A 26,117-nucleotide genomic window follows, 5' to 3' on the forward strand; every position below is an offset into this window, starting at 1 on the left:
ACTGGTGAGAGCAGGAGAAGAGGGCAAGCTGAATATGGAGGCAGTGGCTCTGGGGACCCGCTGGAGCACCGTGTCCGGGGTGGGGGCAGGCTGCTGCCAAATCCCGCAGAAGCCTGTCTGGATCTGGAGATGGGAGGGCCAGCTGGAGGCAGGAGTCAAACTGTTCGTAAGCGATGATGGGGCAGAGAGGACAAAGACATGAGAGAAGATCCCAAGGAAAGTCCTCCCCAGGAGCTCGCCTGAGGATGCTTGTGCCACTGTGGTGCTGGTGGGAGCTGGAGCAGGCCAGGGTCCATCCCAGGAGGTATGGCTAGGAGAAAGGCGGGGGTACCCACCTCGGGTTCTATTCAGATGATAGATGCAGTGAGTGAGATGTACGAGGAGCAACATGAATGATGCTTACACACATTAATTGCTCATTTGGCAAGCGCGCACACAAACAAAAAGAAGTACATCAAACACAATGGAATAGTTGCCTATGGTAGGGGGCAATGGAGTGGGACGTAGAGTTGAAAGGGAATAAATAAAACCAAAGAGAGGTCTTGCACAAATGTGTGTCCTGAACGGAAAAATATGATTAATCTGTCCCTCCGCACCTGAGGCCTGAGAAGTGGAGGTAAGAAAAAGGATCAGAAAGCCCAGGTTCTAGCCTGGGCCCTGTTATTAACTTGCTGTGTGACCGTAGGCAAGCCCCTTCACCTCTCTGGGGCTCAGTTTCCATCTGTAAAGAAATCAACTCTCAGATGTCTTCCAGTTCTGCGTTTTTATGAGCCACGAACATAATCTTGGGCAACTTGGTAAAGTACCCAATAAAAGCTTCATGGAGTGGTAGGGCTTGAACCTTAAAGAATGGGGTGTTGGGAAGAGGTAAAGAAAAGGAGAGGAGTTTTCAGGCAGGGAAACGTTGAAAGCAAAGTCATGAAGGTTTCAGAAGATGGCCCTGAAAGGTCTAGCCGAGGGCTTGCCGTACCAGGTGGGGCCTTTGCCCAGCTCTCGCCTGGGACTCCCTAGCCTGGCTGGAGGTACCACCTGCAATCCAACAGCCAAGTCAGAGACCTTCCAGTCCTCCCAGTTCTGTGTTCACCAGTTACCAGATCATGTCCTCCAAAGAACTCACCACCCACCCCATTCCCACCACAATGCTGCCCCAGTCCCAGGGTCGAGCCTAGACGCTGCTCTGGACCATCCTCCCTCCCCTCTCCTAGAGTGTCGTTTCTGTACCTCAAGACTGACCACATCACTTCTGAACATGCGACCCTCAGACCTTCCCTGGCTCCCCGTGACCTCAGCTGAGGTCCTCCACCCTCGTTCCACTGCTCTACCTTTTGAATGTAAACACAGCCATCCTCAATGTAGCTCAGCACCGACAGTGATTCTCATCTGGGGAAGGGAGCCGGCCATGTCAGAATTCCAGAGTCTTGAGGAGAGGGGAGAGTGGGACTCCCCGGCCTCTAGGACACAGCCTGTATCACATCACTCAGGGCCCCTTGACCCAGCACCTCCCACTGCTCCAGCTCCAGCTCCATCATTCCCCGCCCCTTACAAGTCAAGCTCCAAGCAATTTTTACTTCCCTGAATGTGACTACATCACGTGCATTCACAGTTCTGTGGCTTCGCCATATTGTTCCCTCTGCCCCAGAATGCATCAGTTCCTCCACCGCCACCTCTGCGCCAACCTGGTCTGCCTTGCAAATCCTTCTCACCCTGCAACACCCAGCTCAGACGACACCACCTCTGAGCAGCCCTCTCTACTTCTTCCTTACCCAGACAGAATTCATCGCCCACTGTTTGTACTACCCTGCACCATGAATATGCCCGAACCTTTCCACTTGGCTCACCGTATTGTAATTGACTCCTGGTCTGTGTCCCTTAGAGACCCCTGCTGGACCGTGACTCCTTCCAGGTGTGGACTGTAGGGGGACTTTATTATTGCACCACCTGCACCAGCATGGTGCCTACTACACCCACGGCCACAGTGCACGTTCATTCAATTGGGTTTAATTTCTGTTTGGCAGGTAATGGCTCTTCCTTCTTCCTCCCCACAGAAAACGAGTGATTGCTTTTCTTTCCTCATTTTTGGAAGCCCTGCCTACCACACAGCTGTACTGACATCGCTGTTCCTTGATGGACGAAGAAAGCCAACTGCTCCAGCCGCCAGACCAGAGCTGCTGGGCCACCCTGCCCGATGTGTGCCTGCGGCGTGTTTTCTGGTGGCTGGGAGACAGGGACAGATCCAGGGCGGCCCTTGTCTGCAGAAAGTGGAACCAGACGATGTATTCCGCCGAGCTCTGGCGATACAGGAGCATCACGTTCAGTGGGAGACCTTCCAGGGTGCACGCATCCGAGTTCGAGTCAGCTCTTTGGTATGTTAAGAAATTTGGTCGTTACCTGGAGCACCTGGAGATCAAATTCCTAAATCCTTACAACGCTGTCTTGACCAAGAAGTTCCAGATCACCATGCGAGCCCTTCTCTCGTGGCTGGGCAAGACTAACAACCGTCTGAAATCTCTCTCCATTCAGCACCTGGAGCTGGACCGCCTCGTCTGGAGGAACAGCATCAAGAGCTCCTTCATCAAAAGCTTGAGCTTCTTCCTAAAGAAAATGGGCAAACACCTGGATTATCTCAACCTGAAAGGGGCCAGGCTGACCGTGGAGCAAGGCTGCCATGTTCTCAACTCCCTGAGCTACTTAAGGAACGAGAGCGTGGCGTCGGAGCTCAACCTCGAGGACTACTTCAGCCACCATCTCGCCGTCTACAGCAGCCCCCGCTTCAACAAGGCCATGGCCGCATTCCACCAGCTGGTGTCCCTAACCCTCAACTACAACTGCATCTCCGACGAGCTGCTCGAGAACTTGTGCGAGAACAATGCCGGTACCCTCGGGACCATAAACATCAAATGCCACATTCATGACCCCCACGGGCAGGTCATCTGGGGCATGTCCTGGGCCAACCTGGCCAGGCACGCCGCCAACCTGAAGGTGAACTTCTTCTTTGAGCGGGTCATGAAGTACGAGCGCTTGGCCCGGATCCTCTTGCAGGAGATCCCGATCAGGAGCATCAGCCTGAGAAGCTGTTACTTCAGTGACCCAGACTGGTCGATGAGGCCCACCCTCGTGGACCTCCTGCCCACCTTCCGGCACACTCTGCAGGTAGGTGTGACCTGAGGGCGGGGAGGCTTTCGAGGAGGGTCTGTCTGCCGCTCAGGTTACTGGCCTCCTCAGAGGAAAGGCTGGCTGCCTGCTCTTGGTTGGGCTTGCACACACTCACTCAATCTCAACATGAGGTTCTGGGAAATGTTACCAAACTAAGCCTCTCCCGGCCCCCTAAGACCACGGCAGGCGACGGGAGCTGCTGCTCACTTCCTACACGTGGAACACAAGGAAATTTCTGGTTAGCTCTCAATCAAGGAAAGCCCCTAGATCCCCAGCTCAGAGCTGTGATGTCTGAGCAGGAAGGGGCCTCTACAGGTAAGTGTCAGGTCGGCAGCCTCTTCAGACCTTTCCACCCAGTCACAGCAGCAGGCAGCAAACAGTGTGACTCCAAACCAAACAAAAAGCCACATTTCACCCAAGTCACTGAAGAGCTCAGGGGTATGGGCTGTTCTCTAACCTGGCAGCATCCCATCTGTCAAGTTGGCATCATTCTTTCCCTCCTAAGGACTTCACAGAAGCTTGTGACGATTAATGTTCATGGGTATAAACACCACTGCTAACAGTGAGGGACTTCAAATGCTAATAGTTCATTTGATACTGATGGTGCTCAGGGCAAGCTACCCCAGGAGGCACCACTCTGGTATGTGGATTATTTCGAGCTGAAGACAATAAGGACTCAGAGAACTCAGGAAGAATACTTGAGTTTCCCCTCCCAAACTGCCTAAAGAATTTAAAACAAAAGATCTGTTTCAGGAAGGAGTTATTATCATGACTGCTATAAAGATAATGTAGGATAGAGGTTACAATAGAAAAGGCACCAACAAGCCCATTTTATCGGAAGTTCTGTCTCTCTGGCCACATTCTCTGGATGGCCCTGCGAGGAGTTGCCAGACAATCATTTACAAGGGAAGTCTCCATTTGTAAATGTATCTCCCTCTCTGTATTGGGAAGAGGGGGGATGACCTCATTTCTAGAAACTTATCAATGTGGAAGGTGAGGCCTTAAAACTGCATAATAAACCTTACTCTTGTTTACAGTGCTTTAGTGATAATCTCCTGTAACTGACACCCCCACCCCCAACATCCTCCTTGTCTTTGGTTGAACATGGTATTTAAGACGAGAATTTCTGCTATTGTGTTGAGAAACGCAGTGTCCCTGCTTTCTCCCATGTATACATGTTATTAAACTTGGTATTATTTTCTCCTGTTAACCTGTCTTGTTAATTATTTGGCCAGCCATAAGAACCTTAAGGAAAAGGGCAGAGGGAGATTCTCCCTCTTCCCCTGACAATACTCACATAGCCCTGAACTGGGCAGGCAGACATCATTATTATCCTTTGGTGCTGCAGAAGAACTTGAGGTATGGTGGCCCGCCCACAGTCACCTGGCCAGTGAGTCCACTGCAGGGCTAGACCAGCACCTTGGTCTCTGGACTCCAAACACATTGCTACCAAACTCCAAGTTCTGCCGTTGTGGATGAGAGCACCTCAGATCTCTTTCTCTGTGCACTGACTGTCCCGTATCCCTTAGTAAAGCCCTCGAGGCACCACGGCCATCAGGCCCAAAGCTGAGTCATGTTGATGTTGCAGAATGATGCGGCCAGTCCTGCCCCACATACACCTTCTCCTTTGGTGCTTTTCCAGAAATTAACTTTTGAGTTCAACAACAACCATGAGTCTCTCGACGAGGAGCTGCACCTCCTCATCTTATCCTGCAGGAAGTTGTTTTACTTCAAAATCTGGGCTTTCCTTGATGTCAGGTTTGTGGAGCGGATCCTGAAGAGTCAGGAAGAAGGGCAGTGTGCCCTGCGCACGCTCAAGGTAAGAGCCCCTAGCCCAGGTCTGGTTCCACGGGGACAGAGCAGGGGTGTTCAGGCGTCCAGCCATGGCGCTTCTGCTCTGGGACGAAGGTCAGAGACGAGGCAGGGAGTGGGGGCAGCCCTCTCACCTGAGTCTGTCCCCGAAAGGGACTCTGGAGCTGTCTGCCTTAGTAGTTGGGTTTGGGCTTTTCCTGATCCTGCCAACAACTGTACGTGTACATCATTTGGATGGTTTTCAGTGCCTGAATGATGCAGTCATGGGCTGTGTGTGTGCGGGTGTGTTTCTCTGTTGGCACAGGTGAGAATTTATACGAACAGATATGAGACGAATGAAGAGGACAGGACCCTGCGGGAGATTTACAGGAAGTACAGAAAGCTGATCAATTCAAACCTTAACTATTTCGTCATCGCTTACCCCATGATGTAATGAGCGCTCTCCACAGGAAGAAGGCCAGGAACACTGTGAACTTGACCATCTGGTTCTCACAGAACTACACCTGGGGCATCCCCTCCCCCCACCCCTTCTTCCTCTCCCTCTCCTTTTCGCCAGTTCCACACCAACAGGAATGTCCCAGCAAAGGCTGGGACTGCTGGTGACCTGAGGGCCCCGGGTGACTTTAAAGTGCTATCTATTCAACTATCCAGGGTAACTTCCTTTTTGTTATTTGGTTTTGCTTTTTGACCCCCTGACTCAGCCACAGAGCTGGAAGCCCAAAGCAGTTCAGAGCAGTGTCTTCCTAGGGGACCCTGACTCCTGCTACTGTGCTCCTGAAAAGGGGTCACTAGCCAGGGAGCAAATAGAAATGCATTTCTCCTGACCGACATTATCAGCTCAGAGTGCTCTCTGTCCTGGCTGACCTTCAGCTGAGCCCCCCGACACTGACGCTGGTGAGCCCTGATGTCCGATGAATGGAAATCCGCCAGCTTGCCCTCGAATGAAGCAGGGAGATCCCCATGTTTAGCAGGAGCCGGAAGTCCCCCCACCCACAGAAGGAACTCAGCCCCTAATTTATCGGCACTGTCCACTCGGATCTCCTGCCTCTGCTTTTGTTGTGTCTCCTTTGCCTTCCCATCCAGGCAGCGAGGCGCCCAGCCTGTGGTGATCACTCGGTCCTCAGGTGTGGGGCTGAACCAGAAGTGGCCCCTACAAGCATATTTACAAAGAATTTGTAATGTCATGGGGAAATGTTCCCAATGAATGTTCAGTGAAAAAAATGCAGGACACAAAACTGTATATTTACTTATATATACTTATATAAGGGTTTTTTTGAAAGCATAGAAGAGATACACCAAACATGTGAACAGTTATCTCTGGGTGGTGGAATTATGGGTGGTTTTTATTTTCCTTTTTATGTTTTCCCCTATTTCTCAAATTTTCTACAATGACCATATGCTATTTTTATAATCAGGGAAATCTAGTGTGTTTTAAACGGGGAGTAATTATAAATTCCTGAGCCCATGCCACAGACATATATTTCTTCTGGTCTTTTGAGATTTTTGTGCATATGGGGTTTTTTTCAATAGATATAAATTAATAAAATCTCAGAATACTTTGGACCAGCGTCTCATTTCAGATTTTGTTTGTCTCGCCTTTCGTGTGCTGTGTCTATATTTATGCCTAGCTTTTTAGGCCCTTGGTGAAGTTCCTATTTATCCAGTGCTTTTCAGTTTCACAGCACGTCCACATTCTCTGTCTCGTCTGGATGTCCCTGCAGTGCTGGTGGGCAGAGATGGTCCCTGTGTCACTAACATTCAGAAAAGATGGACACTGGTGAGGCGAATGGGGTCCCCATCTGTGGGGAGCTCCCAGGACTGATGGGAGAAGACACTTTGAAGTGTCATGAAATGCTAAAACCAGAAGGCCCTTGGGAGCCATCGAGTACCAAGTGGACCAGAAAGGAGGTGGCTTGAGATGAGGAGGGAGCCTCGGCTGGAATCCAGACCGCCTGGGAGGTGGATTGGTATCATGATTTACCCATGTGTAGACCAGTTCTGGTTCGTTTCCTTTCATCCCCAAATGCAGATTCTAAGTGTAGAGGACTTCTTTATGGAAAACATGTTAACATAAATAACATTTTTATGAACATGTTTTCCATAAAAGAGTGGATACATTTTATAGTTTTGCAAATCTCTCTGCTGTCTGGCTTAATAGTATTCAGCTGGCTTCTCATCCCTGCTTCTGCAGAACGTTGCCACATCACGTACCACGTAGCCTCTGGAAAACTCCAGAGAGAATGAGAGTGCAAAATGCACATCACGTCTTGGTGTTATTGTTAAAATTGTGTTGACCCTCGTGGATCCCTTGACAAAAGGTCTCCAGGACCCTCAGAGATTCCCTCGGCCACACCGAGAACTACTGCACAGACATTCCAGCTCCTCTGAGGGACTGAAACAGGACTAAGACCGGGAGCGTCCCGGTGGGAAAACCCAGAGCACACGAGGTTTCCAAACTCAGCTACAGTTAGAGGAACAAGCACATCCTCCTCGCCTCGAGGGAGTTGGTAAGATTCTTCCCAATCTTCTTCCATTTTTAAACAGCCTTGCCAAAATTCATGGATGAATTTTCAGGTAAAAATACTTTGAGGCAACAGATCCTGGTTTCAGGAGCTGAAAGCCCGAGATCCGATGAAGCATCAGTAACGTGTTAACCGTGTGACCTCCAACAAGTCAGTTCATGTTTTGCGCCCCAGTTTCCTCATGAGATCCTGTTTGTGAAAAGGCATTATAAACTGTAGAGCTCTGTTGTACAGGGACGGGAGAGCTCTCTGTAAGAGCCGGAGCCTGCGTTCCCTCGCCGCCTCTGCCCCAGATGGCCTGATGCACATCCCTGCTGCTTTCCAGGCCTCAGTTTTCCCATCTGTACAATGAGGAGGTTAGATAGGATCAGTGGTTTTCAAACTGTGCTCCCTGGAGCACCCTGGGGAACACTGCTGGGGGAACAGTGGGGACACTCTTCCCAGACACCCTGCTTTCTGTTTCTCCCATAAGATTGTGTTTGACAAAGGGTTCTGAGGTTAAAACAATCTAGAGAGAGAGAAAGAGAAACAAAACCTTGGTCCGATCAGTCTCCAGGCCCATACTCTGGCTCTGAGACAGGTTATCAGTCAAGATATGTTCTGGGCTAAGTGTCAGGAGACCCAACAGCGGCTGAAACAAATAAGGGCTTATTTTCCTTACTAATGGGAAGTCTGGAGTGAATTGGCTGCTAGTTGTGCTTTAGGCCTCCCAGGGTTGGGACTAGTTATCTCTGTGCCCCTCTTAGCCTTTCACCACGGTCTCCAGAGGCTGCTGCAGCTCCAAACACCTCAGCCGTTCCAAGGCAGGAAGACGGGGAGTGAGGAAGGCACCAGTGGTGGATATCTTTTCCAGAAGCCACCAGATGACTTCTGCTTTTGCCTCTGTGGCCAGAACTGAGTCACAAGCCACCCTCACATGCAAGGGAGGCCGGGAGCGAATTTAGCTCACGGAGCCTCTATAAGGGAGGTGGGCAAGGGAGACTCTGCAGGTTGGGCACAGCGGTTGGGTTAGGCAGCTAGCAGTGGCACTGTCTCCTCCACCACGGGGGGTTGTGTGGGGCTGACCATCTGGGAGCACAGAGTCCAGCGGCTACACAGGGGCCTTAGCCCTTTCCTGAGGGGACGCAGCCCCAATGTCACAGTCAGGTACAACAAGTGCGCTCAGATGCAGCTCATTAGGAAACCCAGAAGCCAGATCAGCTCGCATTATTGATTTCGTCATTTCCCTAACTCTTCTACGTTTGGGAAGCTGAGTCCCTGATTGTGGTTCCTCAATATGAAAGACCATTTTTGGCATTTACCTGGGACTTGAGGTTACCAAACGCTTCCCAAACTTAGAGGCAAAGAGTGGAGTTTAGGTCCTCACAGGAAACAGACTCCCCAAGATGAAGATACTAAAGTCTCAGGTCTGATTAGAAAACTTAAGCTCTGGGCCGGCCCCATGGCTTAGGGGTTAAGTGCTTGCCCTCCGCTGCTGGCGGCCCGGGTTCGGATCCCGGGCGCACACCGACCGTACCACTTCTCCGGCCATGCTGAGGCTGCGTCCCACATACAGCAACTAGAAGGATGTGCAACTATGACATACAACTATCTACTGGGGCTTTGGGGGAAAAAATAAATAAATAAAATTTAAAAAAAAAAAAAAAAACTTAAGCTCAGTCTCTAAATCTGGCAGTGAGTCACTGTAAACCGGTTATTAACTCTGTGCCTGGTTTCTCCGTCTAAAAATCTCTCCTTGCTACTCGATGGTGAGACATAATAGTTTTAGGAGTGTATGTTCTAGAGTTAGCCTGCTTGGGCCTGAATCTTATCTGTATGACCTCTCTAAGCCTCAGTTTCCCCACCTGTAAAATGGGGATAATAACAGTTTGTATAAATAACTCACTAGAAGCATTCACTACATTAATGGTTGCCACAGTTGTTGGGATTACCAATGGTACACCTGTCTTCCAAGGCTATAATAAGTCCTCCTTGGTTTTGATGTGAGATTGTAACATCCTTCATAGGGACCCACAGCCAATTCCTCTGGAAACAGATTTGGCTCTTTGAGACCCCTTGCCTTTGTGTATGCCATGCCACTCCCTAGAATGCCCCCCACTACTTTCTACCAAGCAAACATCTATTTCTCCATCAAGATCCCATTCGGGTAACTCCCACTCCCAGCCTTCTTGGTCAGCCCGCTTGTCCAGTCAAGCGGCATGGCCTATGAGTGACAACCCTCTCGGGTGGGCAGCCATGAGAAACCACCGGGAGTCAGTGAGCAGAAAGGGGAATGCGGTATGAGGATTCTTGAGAGTCTCCCAAAACCCACAGAATCCAAGGGCCTCAGAACCTGCCTGGAGCCGAGGAAGCGAAAGCCGCAGGGGATGCGGGCCGTTCTCTCTCTTCTCTTTCTCTAGGTGCATTGGCTTCCACTTTTTCTCTTGCTGCAAACTGGCTTCTGTTTCCTGCCCACATGACAGACAGCAGCTGTCATCCACTTTCCAAAGCCTACATCTCCTGAATTCCAGAGAGCAGCCGGGTGGAACTGGACTCTCCTAGTCCCAAGTCCACATTCCTCAGGAGAGGGCTCACTGGCCGACCTCGTTAGCCGCTCACCCCTCACCCAGTCAACCAGGGAGGAAGGTGAGGAGTATCGTGGCCAGTGGTGCAAATACAGTAGTTCCCACTGAGTCATGTGGAGGGGCGGGGACAGTTCCTGAAAGGGGAATCTGCACACAGTGGAGTGCAGGAATATAAATATAAGCAAGAAGTCACCCTGTGACCTACTTAGAGCCCTGCTTCACATAAAGAAGTAATACCCACCGCATTCTCTGGTCCCAGCAGAGCCACTCACTCTTTCCTTCAGTGTATATTAGTTGAGGTTCCTAAGGGAGCAAGTAACAGAAACAAACTTCTGGATGCTTAAGCCAAGAAAGGGACTATATAGGGGTATGTCATAGAAAGAGTTGATTGTTGAACATTTTGCACGGGAGGACCCAAGGTAGCTGTAGGGACCACAGGAGTTAGTGACTCTCCTCTCCAGAGCCCTCTGGTCACTCCAGTCTCTGTGTGTTTCAAAATCCCGATTCCCAGGAGGCCGACTTAGGATGGCCCAGCTGGGTCATTGAGCAGTGGCCAGGGAGAGCAGGTCCTATCATATGGACGTGGTTGTGGAGCCCTCCCTGTGTATATTGGGGTGTGGTTCTCAGAGAAGAAATGATTGGGGGCCAGGAAGTTAGCTCAGGCCACGGTGAGAAGAACGCTGAGTTTGGGGCCATTAAAGAGTCTTTGTACCTAATTGAGATCTTCCTTTTAAATGCCATTTATGATCTAAGGAATGCAGTGGGAAATATTTTATAAAGAATTGTCTTCTTCAAGGATTTCAGGAAGATATCAGGGCCACTATTCTTAAACAAGGCTCAGACCAAGGGATCTGGATCTCCATGATGACTCCATTGTGTAATTTACATACACAGGCAAACACAACAAAAGGCATTAACGAGACTTCATTATTTGGAAGACAGCTAGGTCTCGCGCTCTGCTACTTCCCTCTCTGGGCTTCAGTTTTCCCAACTGTACAATGATTGACTTGGACTAGATACTTTTCAAAGTCTGCATTCACAGCTCTAAGATTTGTGACTTCCAAGACACACTTATTTTTCAAAGCCACAGGCCACAGTGAAAGAAATCAGCTTGGCACCTTGTAAGACTGACTGCAGCCTCGCATGTAGTAAATGGGGAAATGTTGCACTATTTCTGCTCTGACCTCTCAGCTTTTCTTAGTCCTTGGGGGCAGAATATGTACCAGCAGAGAGCAGAGGCTAGTATTTTTCTTTTCAAAGCACAGCCTAAGATAAGCATCTTTAAAAATAAGCATCTACACTTCTTGCTTTCTTCCTCCAATACCCTATTGAAATAGCTTTTGGCAAAATGTCACTGGTGATTGCCTAATTGCCAAATCTAGAGGATGCTCTGCCTTTCTTAGCTGATGCTCTGGAGCCCTGAACCTGCTGACCACCAGTGCCTGGAAACATTCTTCTACTCTGGCATCTGTGACACCACGTTTTCCTGGCTTCCTCCAGTCCCTTGGATGTTCCTTCTTAGTCTACCTGTGGGACTCTTCTTCACCCAACCTGGAAGTGTTGGTGTTTCCCAGGGCTCAGGCCCAGATCCTTCTCCGTGCACCTCAAACTCCCACGCGCCCCTGACTCCATCCACCGCCTCTCTGGGTTCCTCCCAGCTCTCTGGCTGTAGCCAGACGTTCCTCCCACCACAGGCTCCTCACCCTCAACCAGTGAGCTGGTCACCTTCACCCGCCCGCCCCACCCTCATTGTAGAAGCCCTTCTCTTCCCACACTCCCTCTCACCAGAAGTGCCACCATTTACCCTGTTACCCAAGCCAGAAACCAGGGAGCCATCCTTGATTCCTGTCCCTCCCTCGCCCTGTATATCTAAGCAGTCACCAAGCCCCATAATTCCTAGACAGCTGGACTCTGTCCCTCCTCTGCTATTCCTATGTTCACGTCTTAACTCAGTCTCCCATTATGTCCAGCTGGATTACTGGGCCTCCTATAAGGCCTTCAGGCCTCTGGCTCCAATCTCTGCCCACCCCATCCCCACAGGGGTGCCCACAAGCTTCTGCCCTTCAAGCTTCTGTTGCTTTGCACTGGCCTTTCCACCTTCCTGGAGTAGTCCTTCCCACTCTTCTCCTCCAGGACGCTAATCTCGACTCATGTTCCATAACAGGTGCTCACTAGTTGGTAATGGTTGTCTCCACTATTATCATCATTGTCCTTCACATCTCAGCTTAGGTGTCATCCCCTCCAGGAAGCCCTCCCTGATTCCCGCCAGCTGTTCTCATGGCCATGGCTGTCCTTGCCTCCACCACAGCATCATCCTAGCTTCCTAGTCTCCCTACCCCTGCCACATGATAGGTGCTCAATAAATGTGGGATGAGTTATTTTGAAATTTGTAGTTTTTTTAAGCTCTAGTGTTACTTTTCAACATTTTCTCTTAGTTCACAGATGCTCTTTTTTTAGAATATTAGAAACTAACTCCTCACTTGAAAAAAAAAAAACTAGCTACATTTATTGAGTACCTACTAAATCAGGCTCTATCTTAGGTCCTTTACACACAATACCTCATTTTATCTTCACAACAACCTGTGAGAAGGATGTGACCCTAATTAACCACTGAGCCTCTCAGAGCCATATTCACAAGGAAGGGTGTCTCCCCAAATCTTCCCACCCTGCTGGCCACATCCTTGGGGACAAGGCTCATAATCCTGTTAAGTGAGCACAGACTCTGAAGTCTGCCCTGTAAGCTGGGGAGGGCTGCTTAGACCCTTCCAAGCCAGAGCAGAAGAGCCCCCAGACACTTCCCCAGGGCAGAGAGGAGGGGCCCCCACCTTGTCGGGCCTGGGGAGGGCTGCATATTTGCTCAGCATCTGAGAGGTGATGCTCAGGATCTGGCTGGGCAGGTCACAGCACAGATCAGCATTAAGCTGATGCTTTCAGCCTCAAAGAGTTCTCCATCCAAGGCTGACAGCAAAGAATCTCTGAACCAAGGAACACGTGGACTGTAAACCTGGAGTCAGGCCTGCGTCCCACACTCTGTGCCTTTGTGTCCCAAGACACCACACAGGGAACGTCAAAGACGGGAAGGGCTCTGGGCCATTTAAGCCAATCCTCTCACTTCACAGGTGGCCCTGGGAGAGGCAGGGACTTTCTGGGCAGTGTCGGAACTAGAATCCAGGTCTCCTGACCCCGGCCACCGGTGCTCTGCCCTATACCACCAGTAGGCATTAGGGAACCAAGTGTTAGCGCAGAGCAGGCGAGCAGCTCCATATGCAGAAGAGTCCTGAGACGGTGAACCCCCCACTTGGAAGGTGCTCCCTCCATGTCAGCGGAACGAATGAATGAATGAATGAGCAGTTTCCCACAGCAAAGGTCTTCCTTTGACCGTCACCCGGATGTGTCCTTGAGCTGCTGTGACTCAGCAGAAGACAGTCAGCTCTAAGCAGAACGCTCTTTGGAAAAGAAATAGTAAGTATATGGAAATGGTCTTGGTGAAAACTTTCAAAGAGGAATGTAACCATTAAAATAATTATAAAGATGATATAGCACCATGGAAAACTACTTGCAATGTACAATTAAGGAAGAAAACAATTATACAAAATTGAGCCTGTGCCACGAGTACAACTGTGCGGAAATTATGCGGGTATAGGGGTGGGGACGTTAAAAATGGCTCACATTTAGTGAACACTCACTTCCCCACGGGCCAGGCTCTGTATGACGCCCTTCCCACAAGATCATCTCAGTCAATCCCACAGTGACCCCATGAGGCAGGTATTGCCGGAGAACTTGAACTCAGGAATGTCTGACTCCAGAACCTCCACTCTTAGCCACTGACTTGAGTCTGCAGCAAGAACTGGAGTAATTTTTTTTCTTTCCTTTTACTGTTACTTAAGTATTAAAAAAATACTCCAAATGATTACTAACTGATGTGGAAACCAACACCGAACTCATACTCTCTGTTTACATTCAGGAAAGAAAACAAAACCCGGAAATCCTTTCCACGTGGTGATGCTAAAGGATGTGGTCTCCAGGCCACTAGAAAAGCTTACCTCTGGAGCCCAGGAGCGTTGCCCTCTCTTTCCCAGGCTACAAACCTGAGACCACAGTCGCTGGGCTCTGAACACAAGCCGAGCACCCTCCATAAGCCGCTCCTCACCTTGCCCTGTGGGTCCTGACACCTCCAGCCTTCCCAGAGTGTCACTCAGCCCTCCTCCTGCCAGAGCCTCCCACCCCACAGCTGACACATGTGTCCACTGGTGCCCTTCCGAGCCCCCCTCCAACCTGTGAACAGAGACATCCCCCTTCATACCCCGTGACCCCAGACAACAGCAACCTGGCCCACCTGCTCTCAACCCGTCCCACTAGATTGCCTTTCTAAGAGCGGGAAGGCTCTTGGCCCTGTCCTGTCCTCTCCATTTCACCAGGACAAAGAGGCCAAGAGAGACGCCTGCGGGTGTCAGGGAAGACTTAAGGGGGCTCCTGATCCAGGGCCACACCTTTCCCATCTAAGTTCTATATGACTTGAATATGCTTCCCGTGGACCAGCCAGGGGTCTAAGTCAGCAGTCACCACATCGTCCTCTAGGGAAAAGGGATCTTGAGAGCCAAGAGAAATGTTGGCCTCCCCTCTCACGAGTAGGACGGGCATGGTCTGAATAGGGGATCCAGCCTAACTACTGAATTGAGATAAATCTGAACTAAAATGTCTTGGACCCCTCCCCCAGGGCTCCAGTCCTGTGATGGCATAAGAATGGCCTGTGCTAATACATGGAATTTAACTGCTAACCAACCACCACACCCACAGCAGCAGCGGAACAGAGCCTTGCATCCAAATCCCAGCTCCCCAGCAGGCTTGGAATCCCGGCAGAGAGCTTGCGGCGGGCTGACTGGAAGTGCTGCCCACCTGAAATGAGAGTTCCCTACTACTGTTTCACGACGCGATTTAATGAGAATCTGAGCTCTCCATACATTTAGCAGACAGCATCCGGACGGAGGCCCCCAGCCCACTCCCCATGGTCATCCCCGTCCCGCAGCGGGATGGACCTCCGCAGGTGCATACACAGCACTTCGTCGATGTAGATGGTGTTCTCTTTGACCTGGATCTCCTCCTGCAGGGCGAGTTGTCTGCGATTCAGCCCCTTCAGCTCGACCTGAGCTTGGGCTAATGTTTCCTTTAATCTAGGAGAAGAGGAAGAACATAAGGGAATGATTCATCGCTCTGCATCGCGTTTTCATGGGAAAAAAATGTATTCATGTCTTCAGTGCAGAAGCCAAATTGATATGTCGTCTGTTTCTCTCCTCCTTAAGACAGAGATTTCAAATTGGTGGCCACAGGCCAGATTCGCAAGGCAGACAAACCCAGGAACTGCCCACATTTAAAACTGTAGATTTTACCTAAACGTCTGGATTTGGACTTTAGAAAAATTTAAACATTGGGATCCATTTCCTACATGGCAGCAATTGGCTGGAGTTAGTAGAGACTGCCCTCTAGACAGGAAGACCTCCAACATTATAGACGCAAACTCATGCCTAGCAGGCTCACCCACCGTGCACTGCCTAGTCCTGCCCACAGTCCAGGCTTAAATGGAGCCCCAGCGGCCCTCTGCCCACAGCTGCCGGCCTACCTTGCCACGTTGTGGGTGATCTCCTGAACCTCCTTCATCAGCCGATACTGCGCCACGTCGCGACACAGCTCCACGTTAGGCCGACGTGTCCTGGTCTCCAGGCGTGTATGAGCCACCTTGGCAGGCCCTTCTTGGTCAAGGATGGCTTTCTCAAGAACTGTAACATTTTTCTCCTGGGAAGCAATCTCTTCCATGACCTTACAAAAAGGATTAGAGTAGGTGAGGCCAGGTCGTGCTCCTTAAAACTCAGCAGCAGACACTCTTAGGAGGTCCGTTGTGATCACGTAAGTCAGGAAGAGGAGACCTCAGATTTCTACCCCAGCAGGGCCCTGGGATGAGTCTGATCTCTCTTCCCTATAGCGGTGGTTGCTGGTGGGCAAGGTAACTCACCCAACCTTAGAGCCTCACAGATGGAATGTACATGACTGGCCCTTGTTGCCTCATCTCCTTCCCAAATAAGGTGAATTCCCTGGACAATGCCCTCAGCAAAGGCTGGAGGCTGCCCATTTACCTTGGTACAAAGTACCTTTGTATCATCAGCAGAAAGCTGCCTATTTCCTTATCAATCCACCCACTAGCACTGGTTCTGCCCCCTAGAAGCCTGAAGAAAGAGTGTGAGCAGTTTAATCTGTGTTTTGTTGGTTTCTTTGATAGTGGCTTTGTGCACAGAAAAGATTACTTAGAATTTAGTTGGGTTTTTTGATTAATACTTAATGAGTTTAAAAATTTATTTCTTCTTTAAGCTTTTTTTTTAAAAAACTTCGCATCATGGAAACTTCCAAACCCACAAAAAAGTGGATAGTTCCACTATCAGTTCATTATAAGGAACCTCATGGACCCCTCATCAGTTTTAGGCAATGATCAATACATGGCCAATCTTGCTTCATCTATAACCCCCATCCCCACCCCTACCCATCAGCTTAATTATTTTAAGGCAAATCCCGGATATTATATCATTTCAGTATTAAATACTTGAGTATGATTTCTAAGACATAGGACTCTTTTTTTTTCTTTTAACATAACTACAATACCCTTATCACACACACACACACACAGAATGATCCTTTAATATCACCTAATATCTAGTGTTCAAACTTCCCTGATTGTCCCATATTTTTTGTAAGCGTTGGTTTGTTCAAATTAGAATCCAAATGATGTCCACACATTACATTTGGTGTTCTTAGGCCTTAACATTTCTTAAGCTTTTCTCGAATTCAATTCACAGATATTATACTATGTTTAAATTTAGCAAATGTTAACAATCACTTTAAATTAATTTTGATCAATAGTTGCTCCCATTTCAAACTTAGTTGAAATCTTTTGAACATTTATTTAAAGCAGCTTTTATAAATTTGATATATAACATAAACATAGCATTTATAAATTTGATCTAGAACTTTTTAAAAATACTTGAATTGTCTTAACAAACAAGGCCTCCTGGAGTTCTTGAAAGCCCTCATCAATCTAGTGAACTAGTAAAAATGATTAACCTTGAATTCTCTGACATATTTTAATAATCTTCGATCTTAAAATTTCAATTTAAAATCATAAGGCTAAATTAACTATTTAATTACATATTTCAAGTTATAATATTTTTAAAAATAGGCAAAATTCTCTTAAATTTTACAAATTCTTAAAATATCCCAAATGCACAGATTCTTTAAAACAAAACTGCTAACACTATGGATTAGATCAGGAATCAGCGAACTATGGCCTACGGGCCAGATGCAGTCTGCCACCTGTTTTGTCCAGATTGTGAAATAAGAATTTTGTTTTATTAATAGACTTGATTTTTAGAGCAGTTTTAGATTTACAGCAAAATGGAGCGGGAAGTATCGAGTTCCCATAGACCCTCTCTCCCTCTCTACACAGTTTCCTCTATTATTAACATCTTGCATTAGTGTGGGACATTTGTTACAATTGATGAACCAATGTTGATACATTGTTATTAACTGAAGTCCATCGTTAACATTAGGGTTCACTCTCTGTGTTGTACCGTCTATGGGTTTTGACAAATGTATAATGACATGTAACCACTTTTACAGTATCATACAGAATAGCTTTCACTGCCCTAAAAACACCCTGTGCTCCTCCATTTCATCCCTCCTTCCCTTCCCTTCCCACCCCACATCTGAGGCCCTGACAGCCACCGACCTTTTTACCATCTCCATAGTTTTGCTTTTTCCAGAATGTCATAAAGTTGGAATCATACAGTATGAGTCACAGTCTGAATTTCAGATTGGCTTCTTTCATTTAGCAATATGCATATAAGTTTCCTCCACGTCTTTTTGTGGTTTGACAGCTCATTTCTTTCTATAATTGAATAATATTTCACCGTATGGATGTAACACAGTTTGTTTATCCATTCACCTGCTGAGGAACATCCTGCTGGGAACATAATTGCCCATCCAAGTTTGGGAAATTATGAATAAAGCTGCTGTAAACATTCATAGGCAGGTTTTTGTGTGGACATAAGTTTTCAACACATTTGGGTAAATACCAAGGAGTGAGATTGCTGAATCATATGCGTATGTTTAGGTTTGTAAGAAACTGCCAATCTGTCCTCCAAAGTGGCTGCACCATTGCATCCCCACCAGCAATGACGAGAGCTCCTGTTGGTCCACATCCTCGCCAGCACTTGGCGCTTACCAATGCTTTGGATTTTCTATGGGTGTGTAGTGGTATCTCGTTGTTTTAATTTGCAATCCCTAATGACATAGGCTGTGGAGCATCTTTTCATATGCCTAATTGCCATCTGCATATCTTCTTTGGTGAGGTGTCTGTTCAGATATTTTGCCTATTTTTTAATTGGGGCTGTTGGTTTTCTTATTATTGAGTTTTAAGGGTTCTTTGTATATTTTGGATAACACTCCTTTATCAGATATGTGTTTTGCAAATATTTTCGCCCAGTCTGTGGCTTGTCTTTTCATTATCTTAAAAGAAAGGTTTTTACACTTTTAAATGGTTGAAAAAAATCAAAAGAATAACATTTCATGTCATGTGAAAGTTATACAAAATTCAAATTTTAGTGTCCATAAATAAAGTTTTATTGGAACGCAGTCAGGCTCATTCATTTATATATGGCTGCTTTTGAAGTACAATGTTGCAACAGACTGTACCCTATGCTCTCACTGCTTTGCGCTGCTGTCCAGAGCACTACAAGTCCCAAGGACACGGTTATAACTTGACAGCTTTCCGAGTGCTACATGTATCACCATACAGTGACATCTTATTTTATTTTTTATTACCAGTGCATACCCATCATGTTAAAACAAGAAAAGTGGGCTCTGTGTTGCACTTTTAAGGCATAGTGAAACGTCTGTTGTGTTATCAATTAGATAGCAGAGCATTGTGTTTATTATGCAATGACACCATAGCTGTGCCGAAAAAGCATGGTATACGTCGACATTACCAGACTAAGCATCCGTCACAATATTCCCAACTCACACAAGAGCAATGACCAGAAAGATTATAAATTTAAAACAGAATATCTCATCACTGCAGAATTTCTTCAGAAAAATGAAAATGGGGCTGCAATCAAAGGAAGATTCCAAGTGGCTCATTTGCCAGCCAAGCAAGGAAAGCCATTTACTCACATTGAGTTAATTAAATCACGTTTGACTGCAGCAGCTCAGGAGGGCGTCCAGAGAATACAAATTTGTTTAAACCTATTAGTCTTTCTGCAAGAATGGTGGCTCGAAGAGTTAGGGACATTGGAACAACATCAAGAGTCAATGAAAACACAAGGCACATAATTTTGGATGGTTTTCCTTTGCTCTTCATGAGTTGGCAGGTGTTCTGATACGGTTCAGTGTTGTTTATTCCAGGAGTCAGTGCTGAGTTGGAAGTGACTAAAGAATTAGCCTCTGTAACAGTCACGTGAAATAACGACAGGCGAGGATATTTTCAAAAAGTTGAGACAACATTAATTCAATACAACCTGAAGTAGAATCTGCTACGAAGTGTGACAGCTGATGATGGCACAAATATGAATTGAGAGGAAAAAAGTCTTAGTTAAACATATGTACAGAGCTTGCAGAAACGGAAGCTGTTTAAAGCCCATGGTTATTCATTTTATTATTCATCAGAAAGGACTCTGCAGAAGATATTTGGATCCATCACACATTATTGAACCAGTAGCATCAATAGTATCCTCCTTAGCTCTCACAGATTTGACCATCATCGGTTCTGTGAGTTTTGTTGGAAACAGAAGCTGAATATCCTGACTTGCCCTACTACTCAGTGATTCAATGGTTTAGCAGTGGTAGAATTTTCTTGTGGTTTATTTTAGCTCAAGACCAAGACTGAAATTTTTCTGAAGGAGAAGAACCACCCTCAGCCACTATTACCAACACTGAACGGTTTTGGAAATTAGCTTTTGCTGCAGACTTAATAATATTTCTTAATGAATCCAACCTAAAATCACAGGGTAGAAGGACTTACACGCAAAGCTTACACTGCGGCGAAGTCATCTCAACAGCTAACGTGACTGAATCGCAAGTAATATCAAGCTGCCTTGCGCACTTCCTGTGCTGTCAAAAGTTAAATCAAGAAGCAAGACCTCCATTCCCACACAGTCTCAGAAGAAACATTTCCAAGTTCCAGCAGTGTCTTTTGGACCTCAAAGCAAGTGCAAAGGAAATTTCCATATTTCATAACCCACTTAACTGTGCAATTGAAGAGCTTCTACCCACCTTCAACTGGAAGTGATTAATCTGAAATGTAATGCCATGCTAAAAGGCAAATATCAGGAGAAGAATCGAACAGAATTCTATAAATGCCTTCCAAGTGATGAACACATCCAATTAAAATCCTATGCTCATAGATTGTTATCAGTACTTGGCAGTAACTATCTGAAGGAAAAGACATTTTCACTACAGGTCAGCATTAACAGATGAATTTGCAATAGGTTTTGATAGAAAATACTAACTTGGAACCCCCACAAAACAAATTATCCTCCCCCAAAAGAATCCCCTTCTTCTCATCTATAAAAACTATACTCAATTATTATTATTGTATTTTTAATTTTGTCAATGAAGAATCTGTGGAAATTTGTTTTCTTTCTCATTATGTAAATACCTACATAATATCCTTGATTTTGTCTCTGGGCCCACAAAGCCTAAAATATTTACTATCTGACCCTTTATAGAAAAATTTTTCTGACCCCTTAAAGTAATCTAAACCCTGGGTTATATTATTTTAAACATTGCTATTCTTAATTCTAGATTTTGCTGGGGTTAAAATATGCTTTTCCCAATAAAGAAACTATTGTGTCATCAGAAATAAAATGGGGGTTACCCTACCCTTTAATTTGGAGGCCGTCTTCTCAGCTTGCTGAGTCTCTTCATGGCCAGGGAGGCTTCTGGCCAGAGGGTAACCAGATGGAGCCTTTTCTCATAGAACCTAAGTTGTGTCTCCAGATGGGGGTGGCGGGTCTCAGAGTCATTCAAAGTACACATTCCCTAATCCTTCCATTTGCAGAACAACGCCACCCTCACCCAGCTGGCTGTGCCTCCTAATGGGATCTTAAAATTTTTTGGCTCTTAAGAGATGTAAATAGTTTCCCCCTGCTAACTCCTAAGGCCTTCGAACTTGATGGAATCCTGCCTTTTTTCATATACCTTCTGTCTCTTAGGCCATGACTCTTCTGAATATTAAAATGATTTCAGATTAAATGTTGGTTATCTCTCGTGGCTCCACCCAATTTGCGGCCACCATCTCTTAGCTCATTTCTCTTACATGAACCCACTCACAACCCTTCCCATAGTTGAGGGAGGAGACCCTGTTCCCCCAGAGCTGTGCCAACATAGCAGCCACTAGCCACATGTGGCCACTGAGTGGGGAAATGTGCCTCCTCCTAAACGAGATGAGCTGTAAGTGCAAAATACACATCAGATTTTGAGGACTTAGTTAAAAAAAGTTAAAAAAAGTAAAATATATTATTAATTATTTATGTTGATGACATGTTGAAGTGATATTTTTGATATATTGGGTTAAATAAATGCATAACAATTCACTTCACCTGCTTCTTTTTACTTTTTTTAAAGCAGCTGCTAGGAAATTTAACAGGACGTGTGTGGCTTGCATTACATTCCTCCTGGACAGCACTGCCCTAGTCTTGGTTCTCTCAACTGCAAAGCCCCTGTCCCACGCCCCTCCTTCATCAGGCTGCCCCCTGGATGTGCTCTAGAGTCCTCCTGGTCCCTCCTGCGGGGCGAGGCCAGAAGGGGACATGGTCTCTGTGCTTCCCCCACAATGTGGGGGAGCGATAGGTGCGAGCTGAGGAGTCAGACAGACCTGGTGTCAACACCCAACTCTGCCACTTGTTAGTCATGAGGCTTGACCAAGTAGTTAACCCTTCTCGGCCTCAGTTTCCTCATCTTTGAAATGGGGGTGATAATACTATCTACCCATTCCAGGGTTGCTAAGGCACAGCGGCGTATATGTGGCACACCCAGCACAGGGCCTGGCACTCAGTCCACATGACCATCACCTTCGTCATCAGTGCTATTATTACTAACAGCCCTCCAGGAAGGGCCTTACCACCACAGAGAGGAGGACCATTAGTTCCCGTGTCCCAGTTACCTCCTGCCTCTGATTGGTTTGTTCCAAACTTTCTTTCACCTAAAATCTTCACTCTTCCTGCTGCCCCTAAGCCCTTGTGTGCTGGTACAATTGATTTTTTTAGACCCATGTGAAAGACCTTACTTTTGTCCCTGTTGAATCTCACCTAATTTGTTTTAGTCCATCATTCTCGCCAGTCCAGGCCATTTTGGATGTTCATTTTAGATGTCACTTCCAAGCCCTCAGCAGACGGCTCCCGGCTCCTGCAGGGACTGCCTCCTCCAGCGGGACTGGGCTGCTCGCAGGCCGCAGCACAAGCCAGCTGCTTGCCTCTTACAATGGTCTCTCCTCCCCTCAGAGCCATCCTTCCAGGCCCAGACTAATTTCTTACTCCACCAGGAAGCCTCTGGACTATTCTGGGGCTACTTTTATTCTTATTATTCATTAGCCAATTTTTATTGATTATATATTATATTATATTGATTATATATACACAAATTATATATATGTATGTATGTGTGTGTGTGTGTGTGTGTGTGTGTGTGTGTGTAAAATTGGTATGTGCCAGGCATTGTCCTAGGTATTTGATCTGGGTTGTCTAATTTCACCCTGACCAACCCTGGGGGGTGAGCACTATTGCTGTCCATCTCATCAATGAGGAAACTAAGAAACAGGGAACTAAAGTATATCATAAATATTTTTAATTTTCTATATATTATGATGTTTTGATGCCTTAAAAAACCTGTATAGGTGGGGAGAGACTGGCCCTCCCTGGGCTAGCCAGTGCTTAGAGATGGCCAAGCACCCAGCCTGAGCATGCCTTTGATATGCACACTGACCAGTCCAGAACCATCCCTCCTCTATCTGGCCCTTACACCCCAGGAGGCAATATTCCTCTGTCCTAATCATCTCAGGGCCAGGTGCCAGGGAGCTAGGGACGACTCTGTAGGCCAGAGCCCACTGAAATTATTCAAACTAGCTGATCTTAAACTGCTCACCCTGCTCCTTGCCTGTCCTGAGGAAACCCCAATAAAGGCTGTGGCCTAAACCTTCCCCTCACTCCTGTCATCTGCCTCCTGACCACCCTAACGTCCTTCCCATACGGCCCTACGTGGCAAGCCCTGCCTCCCGTCTCTAGGCGCTGTGAGGATAAACTGTGTTTTCCGGAGCCTCCTATGTCCTCGTGGCTACACCTGACTGACCATCTCATAAAAGAACACCAAACATTAGGTGAGCTCCCCGAGATCACACAGAAGTGTTGAAGCCCCAGTTCAAACCCAGGCTGTCGGCTCTGGAGTGTACACGCTTCCCCACAAGGCACTTCCACCTCTCCTTTTGCTGAATATTGCAGTGTAAACTTTGACTGCATTCCGGTTTGTCCTGCTCGTCACACAGGTAAATCTTGTCTTACAGCTGGACTCTGGTTCCAGGAGGGCAAGGTACAGATGCAGCAGCAGGACAACGGGGCTCTGGGAGTTGAGCAGGCCTGGGCTCCGGTCCCAGGCTGCCAGCGCTGCACCCTGCCACCTGGAGAACCTTCTGCTGTGTCTCAGTTTCACCACCAGTAAAATGCAAGGGCTGGGCTAACGGTGGCCACATTAGGCGGCTGTTACTGTCCCAACGCTACGGGTGAGGCACAAGGCTCAGAGGGCTTGAGGGATCTGCTGAAGGCCTCAGCTGGCCTGTCACAGGGCTGGGATTTGGGCCCACATATCTTCAGCCAAATCCAGCACTTGTTCCGCTAGACTCTACTTCTCAGCGTCCCTGAGCCGGGCCTGTGGGGGGGTCCTCTAAGCTCAGGATCCGGGGTCCTCGCTGGTGAGGGAGGGGTGCTGGAGCTGGCCCATGTGGGCTCTGATTGCTACACATTCAGGAATTTCTCCAGACCATTGTTAAATGGGTAGCTTGAAACTGACCACGGTAGAAGTATTTACACCACGGAAATCTGCAAATTCTACGAGTCAGGGCCTTTTTTTCCTGAGAGCCAGTTTACCAGCACATCACTGGATAACCGGGAGGGACAACCAGCCAGAATCCTGAAGTTGCAGCTGGGGTTGGAGAAATCACTTGCATTCAACTTATGGAACTTCGGAGTCATAAAGGATGTCCGAGACCATATAGTCCGTCTCCGTATTTCACATAACGAGGAACTGAGGACCAGAGAGGGGAAACGACCTGCTCTTTGCAGCAGTGAGAGACAAAGGAGGCCCAGAATGGGGTCAAGTCCCACTCTAGTCCCCAAAAGCCCAAAGCCTACAGCTAAGATGGAGAGACATGAATGACCCTCACTCCTTAGTTAACCCACAACCAGAGGCCCAGAAGGCCAACGGCCTGGCCCAGGGGGCATTCTTCATCTCCACACACTCTTCTCTGTTCCCTCCAGGGAGCTCACCTTGGCCAGATGATCAGCCAGCTTGTCCCTGGCATCCTTGGTCTCCTTCAGCCCATTCCTGAACGCAGTGTCCACCACATCACATTGCTTGCGCAGGTCACTGGCCGTCTGGGACAGGACTCGGTCCACCAGGGCCTTCAGCATCAGGGAGTTGTTCCTCTGCTTGTCAGCCTTCTCCACATTGGCGTTGGAGAAGTCCAGCCAGTCTTCCAGACTCACAGAGCTGAAACAGAAGCCGCGCATCTCATTCACAGCATGTTTGGGCTGGGAAAGGGGGTGTGGGAAGGGGACAAGCTCCTGGGAATCCTCTGGAAGCTAAGCCCACCTCCACCATTGGAAGCACCTAGAACATTTCCCCACCTCTAGGCAGAGCAAACAGGGGTCTGTCAGTGGCAATTGCTGTCACTTTGGGAAAACTACCTACTCTGTACCAGGCACTGGGCTGGCACTTCACAGACATTGTCTCATTTAATCCTCACGATGGCCTAGTGAGCTAACTTTTATAACCCCCATCTTACAGATGAGGAAAATTAAGGCTCAGAAAGATGGAGTAACTTGGTCAAGATCAGACTGGTAGCGACAATTTGAGTATCAAAATATATAATAATAGTAACATTATAATACACTGAATAAAATAGGAAACCATGAGTCCATACTGATATAAATAAACAAATAAATTGCCAGTTTGACAAGGAACTGCTTTATGCAACAATATAGGTGAATCACAAAATAATGTTGATTGGAAGAAAACTGACACACACACACAAAATGGATAGTATATGATGCTATCTAATAAGTACAAAAGCAGGCAAAACAAGCCTATTAGGAGTCAGGAATGTGGTTATCTTTGGGGAGGAGGGAGAGGGTATTGATCAAGAGTGGGACAGGGTGGGGGTCTCTGTGTTGGGATAATGTTTTATTTCTTAACCTGGTTGGTGGTTACATGGGGATTGTTCACGGTGTGATTAGAGGCAGCCCCTGAGATGGCCCCCAATGACCCCGCCTGCTGGTATTCACACTGTTGTGTAACCCCCTCCCCTTGAGTTGTGTGATGAACTCATTGACTCATTTCTCACCAATAGAAGTGATGCGATGTCATGTCTGGGATTAGGTTAAAAGAAAATTGTGACTCTGTCTTGGGAACACTCTCTCTCTCTCTTGCTTTTTCTTGGGTCACTCACTGTGGGAGAAGCCAGCTGCCACGTCACGAGACAGCCCTGTGGAGAGGCTCACGTGGCAAGGCCTGCTATAACTACACACCACACGAGTCAGCTCTGAAGTAGATCCCCATCGCACCCCAGCCGAGCCTTCAGATGAGATGCAGCCCCAGCAGACAGCTTGACCACAACCTCACGAGACGTGAGCTCAAGGCACCCTGCTGAGCAGTGCCTGGGTTCCTGACCCACAGAAACCGTGAGACAACACATGTTTACTGCTGTAAGCTGCTAAATTTGGGGCAGCTTGTTATACAGAAAAAGATAACTAAAACAGTG

General features: G+C 47.5%; 2 protein-coding genes across 3 annotated transcripts in view; one reads left to right on the forward strand and one right to left on the reverse strand.

Moving 5' to 3' along the window:
* The first annotated feature begins 2,070 nt into the window (after positions 1-2,070).
* FBXO39 (F-box protein 39) lies at positions 2,071-6,521 on the forward strand. Its single transcript, XM_014789655.2, has 3 exons — positions 2,071-3,150; positions 4,796-4,972; positions 5,270-6,521. The coding sequence occupies exons 1-3, from the start codon at positions 2,125-2,127 to the stop codon at positions 5,396-5,398; spliced, it is 1,332 nt and encodes a 443-aa protein (XP_014645141.1). The 5' UTR covers positions 2,071-2,124; the 3' UTR covers positions 5,399-6,521.
* An 8,453-nt stretch (positions 6,522-14,974) lies between these two features.
* TEKT1 (tektin 1) overlaps positions 14,975-26,117 on the reverse strand; it is a 29,534-nt gene continuing 18,391 nt past the window's right edge. For both annotated transcript variants that reach the window (XM_087440604.1, XM_014789657.2), the window contains exons 6-8: positions 24,625-24,847; positions 15,669-15,865; positions 14,975-15,222 (exon numbers count right to left, since the gene is read on the reverse strand). In XM_087440604.1, coding sequence (XP_087296730.1) covers positions 15,015-15,222; positions 15,669-15,865; positions 24,625-24,847 — 628 coding nt within the window. In that variant the 3' untranslated portion in view covers positions 14,975-15,014. The remainder of the gene's footprint in view (positions 15,223-15,668; positions 15,866-24,624; positions 24,848-26,117) is intronic.

This window comes from Ceratotherium simum, chromosome 16 (assembly GCF_057802395.1).
Source record: "Ceratotherium simum simum isolate JZ-2026a chromosome 16, ASM5780239v1, whole genome shotgun sequence".
In the NCBI taxonomy this organism is placed as follows: Eukaryota; Metazoa; Chordata; class Mammalia; order Perissodactyla; family Rhinocerotidae; genus Ceratotherium; species Ceratotherium simum.

What these genes read in the sequence shown, in the direction of transcription:
- FBXO39 (XM_014789655.2), top strand. Translation starts at nt 2,125, where the DNA reads ATGGACGAAGAAAGCCAACTGCTCCAGCCGCCAGACCAGAGCTGCTGG. An exon ending in CCTTCCGGCACACTCTGCAG is followed by an intron (nt 3,151 to 4,795) that starts GTAGGTGTGACC and finishes GTGCTTTTCCAG; the next exon opens with AAATTAACTTTTGAGTTCAA. An exon ending in GTGCCCTGCGCACGCTCAAG is followed by an intron (nt 4,973 to 5,269) that starts GTAAGAGCCCCT and finishes CTGTTGGCACAG; the next exon opens with GTGAGAATTTATACGAACAG.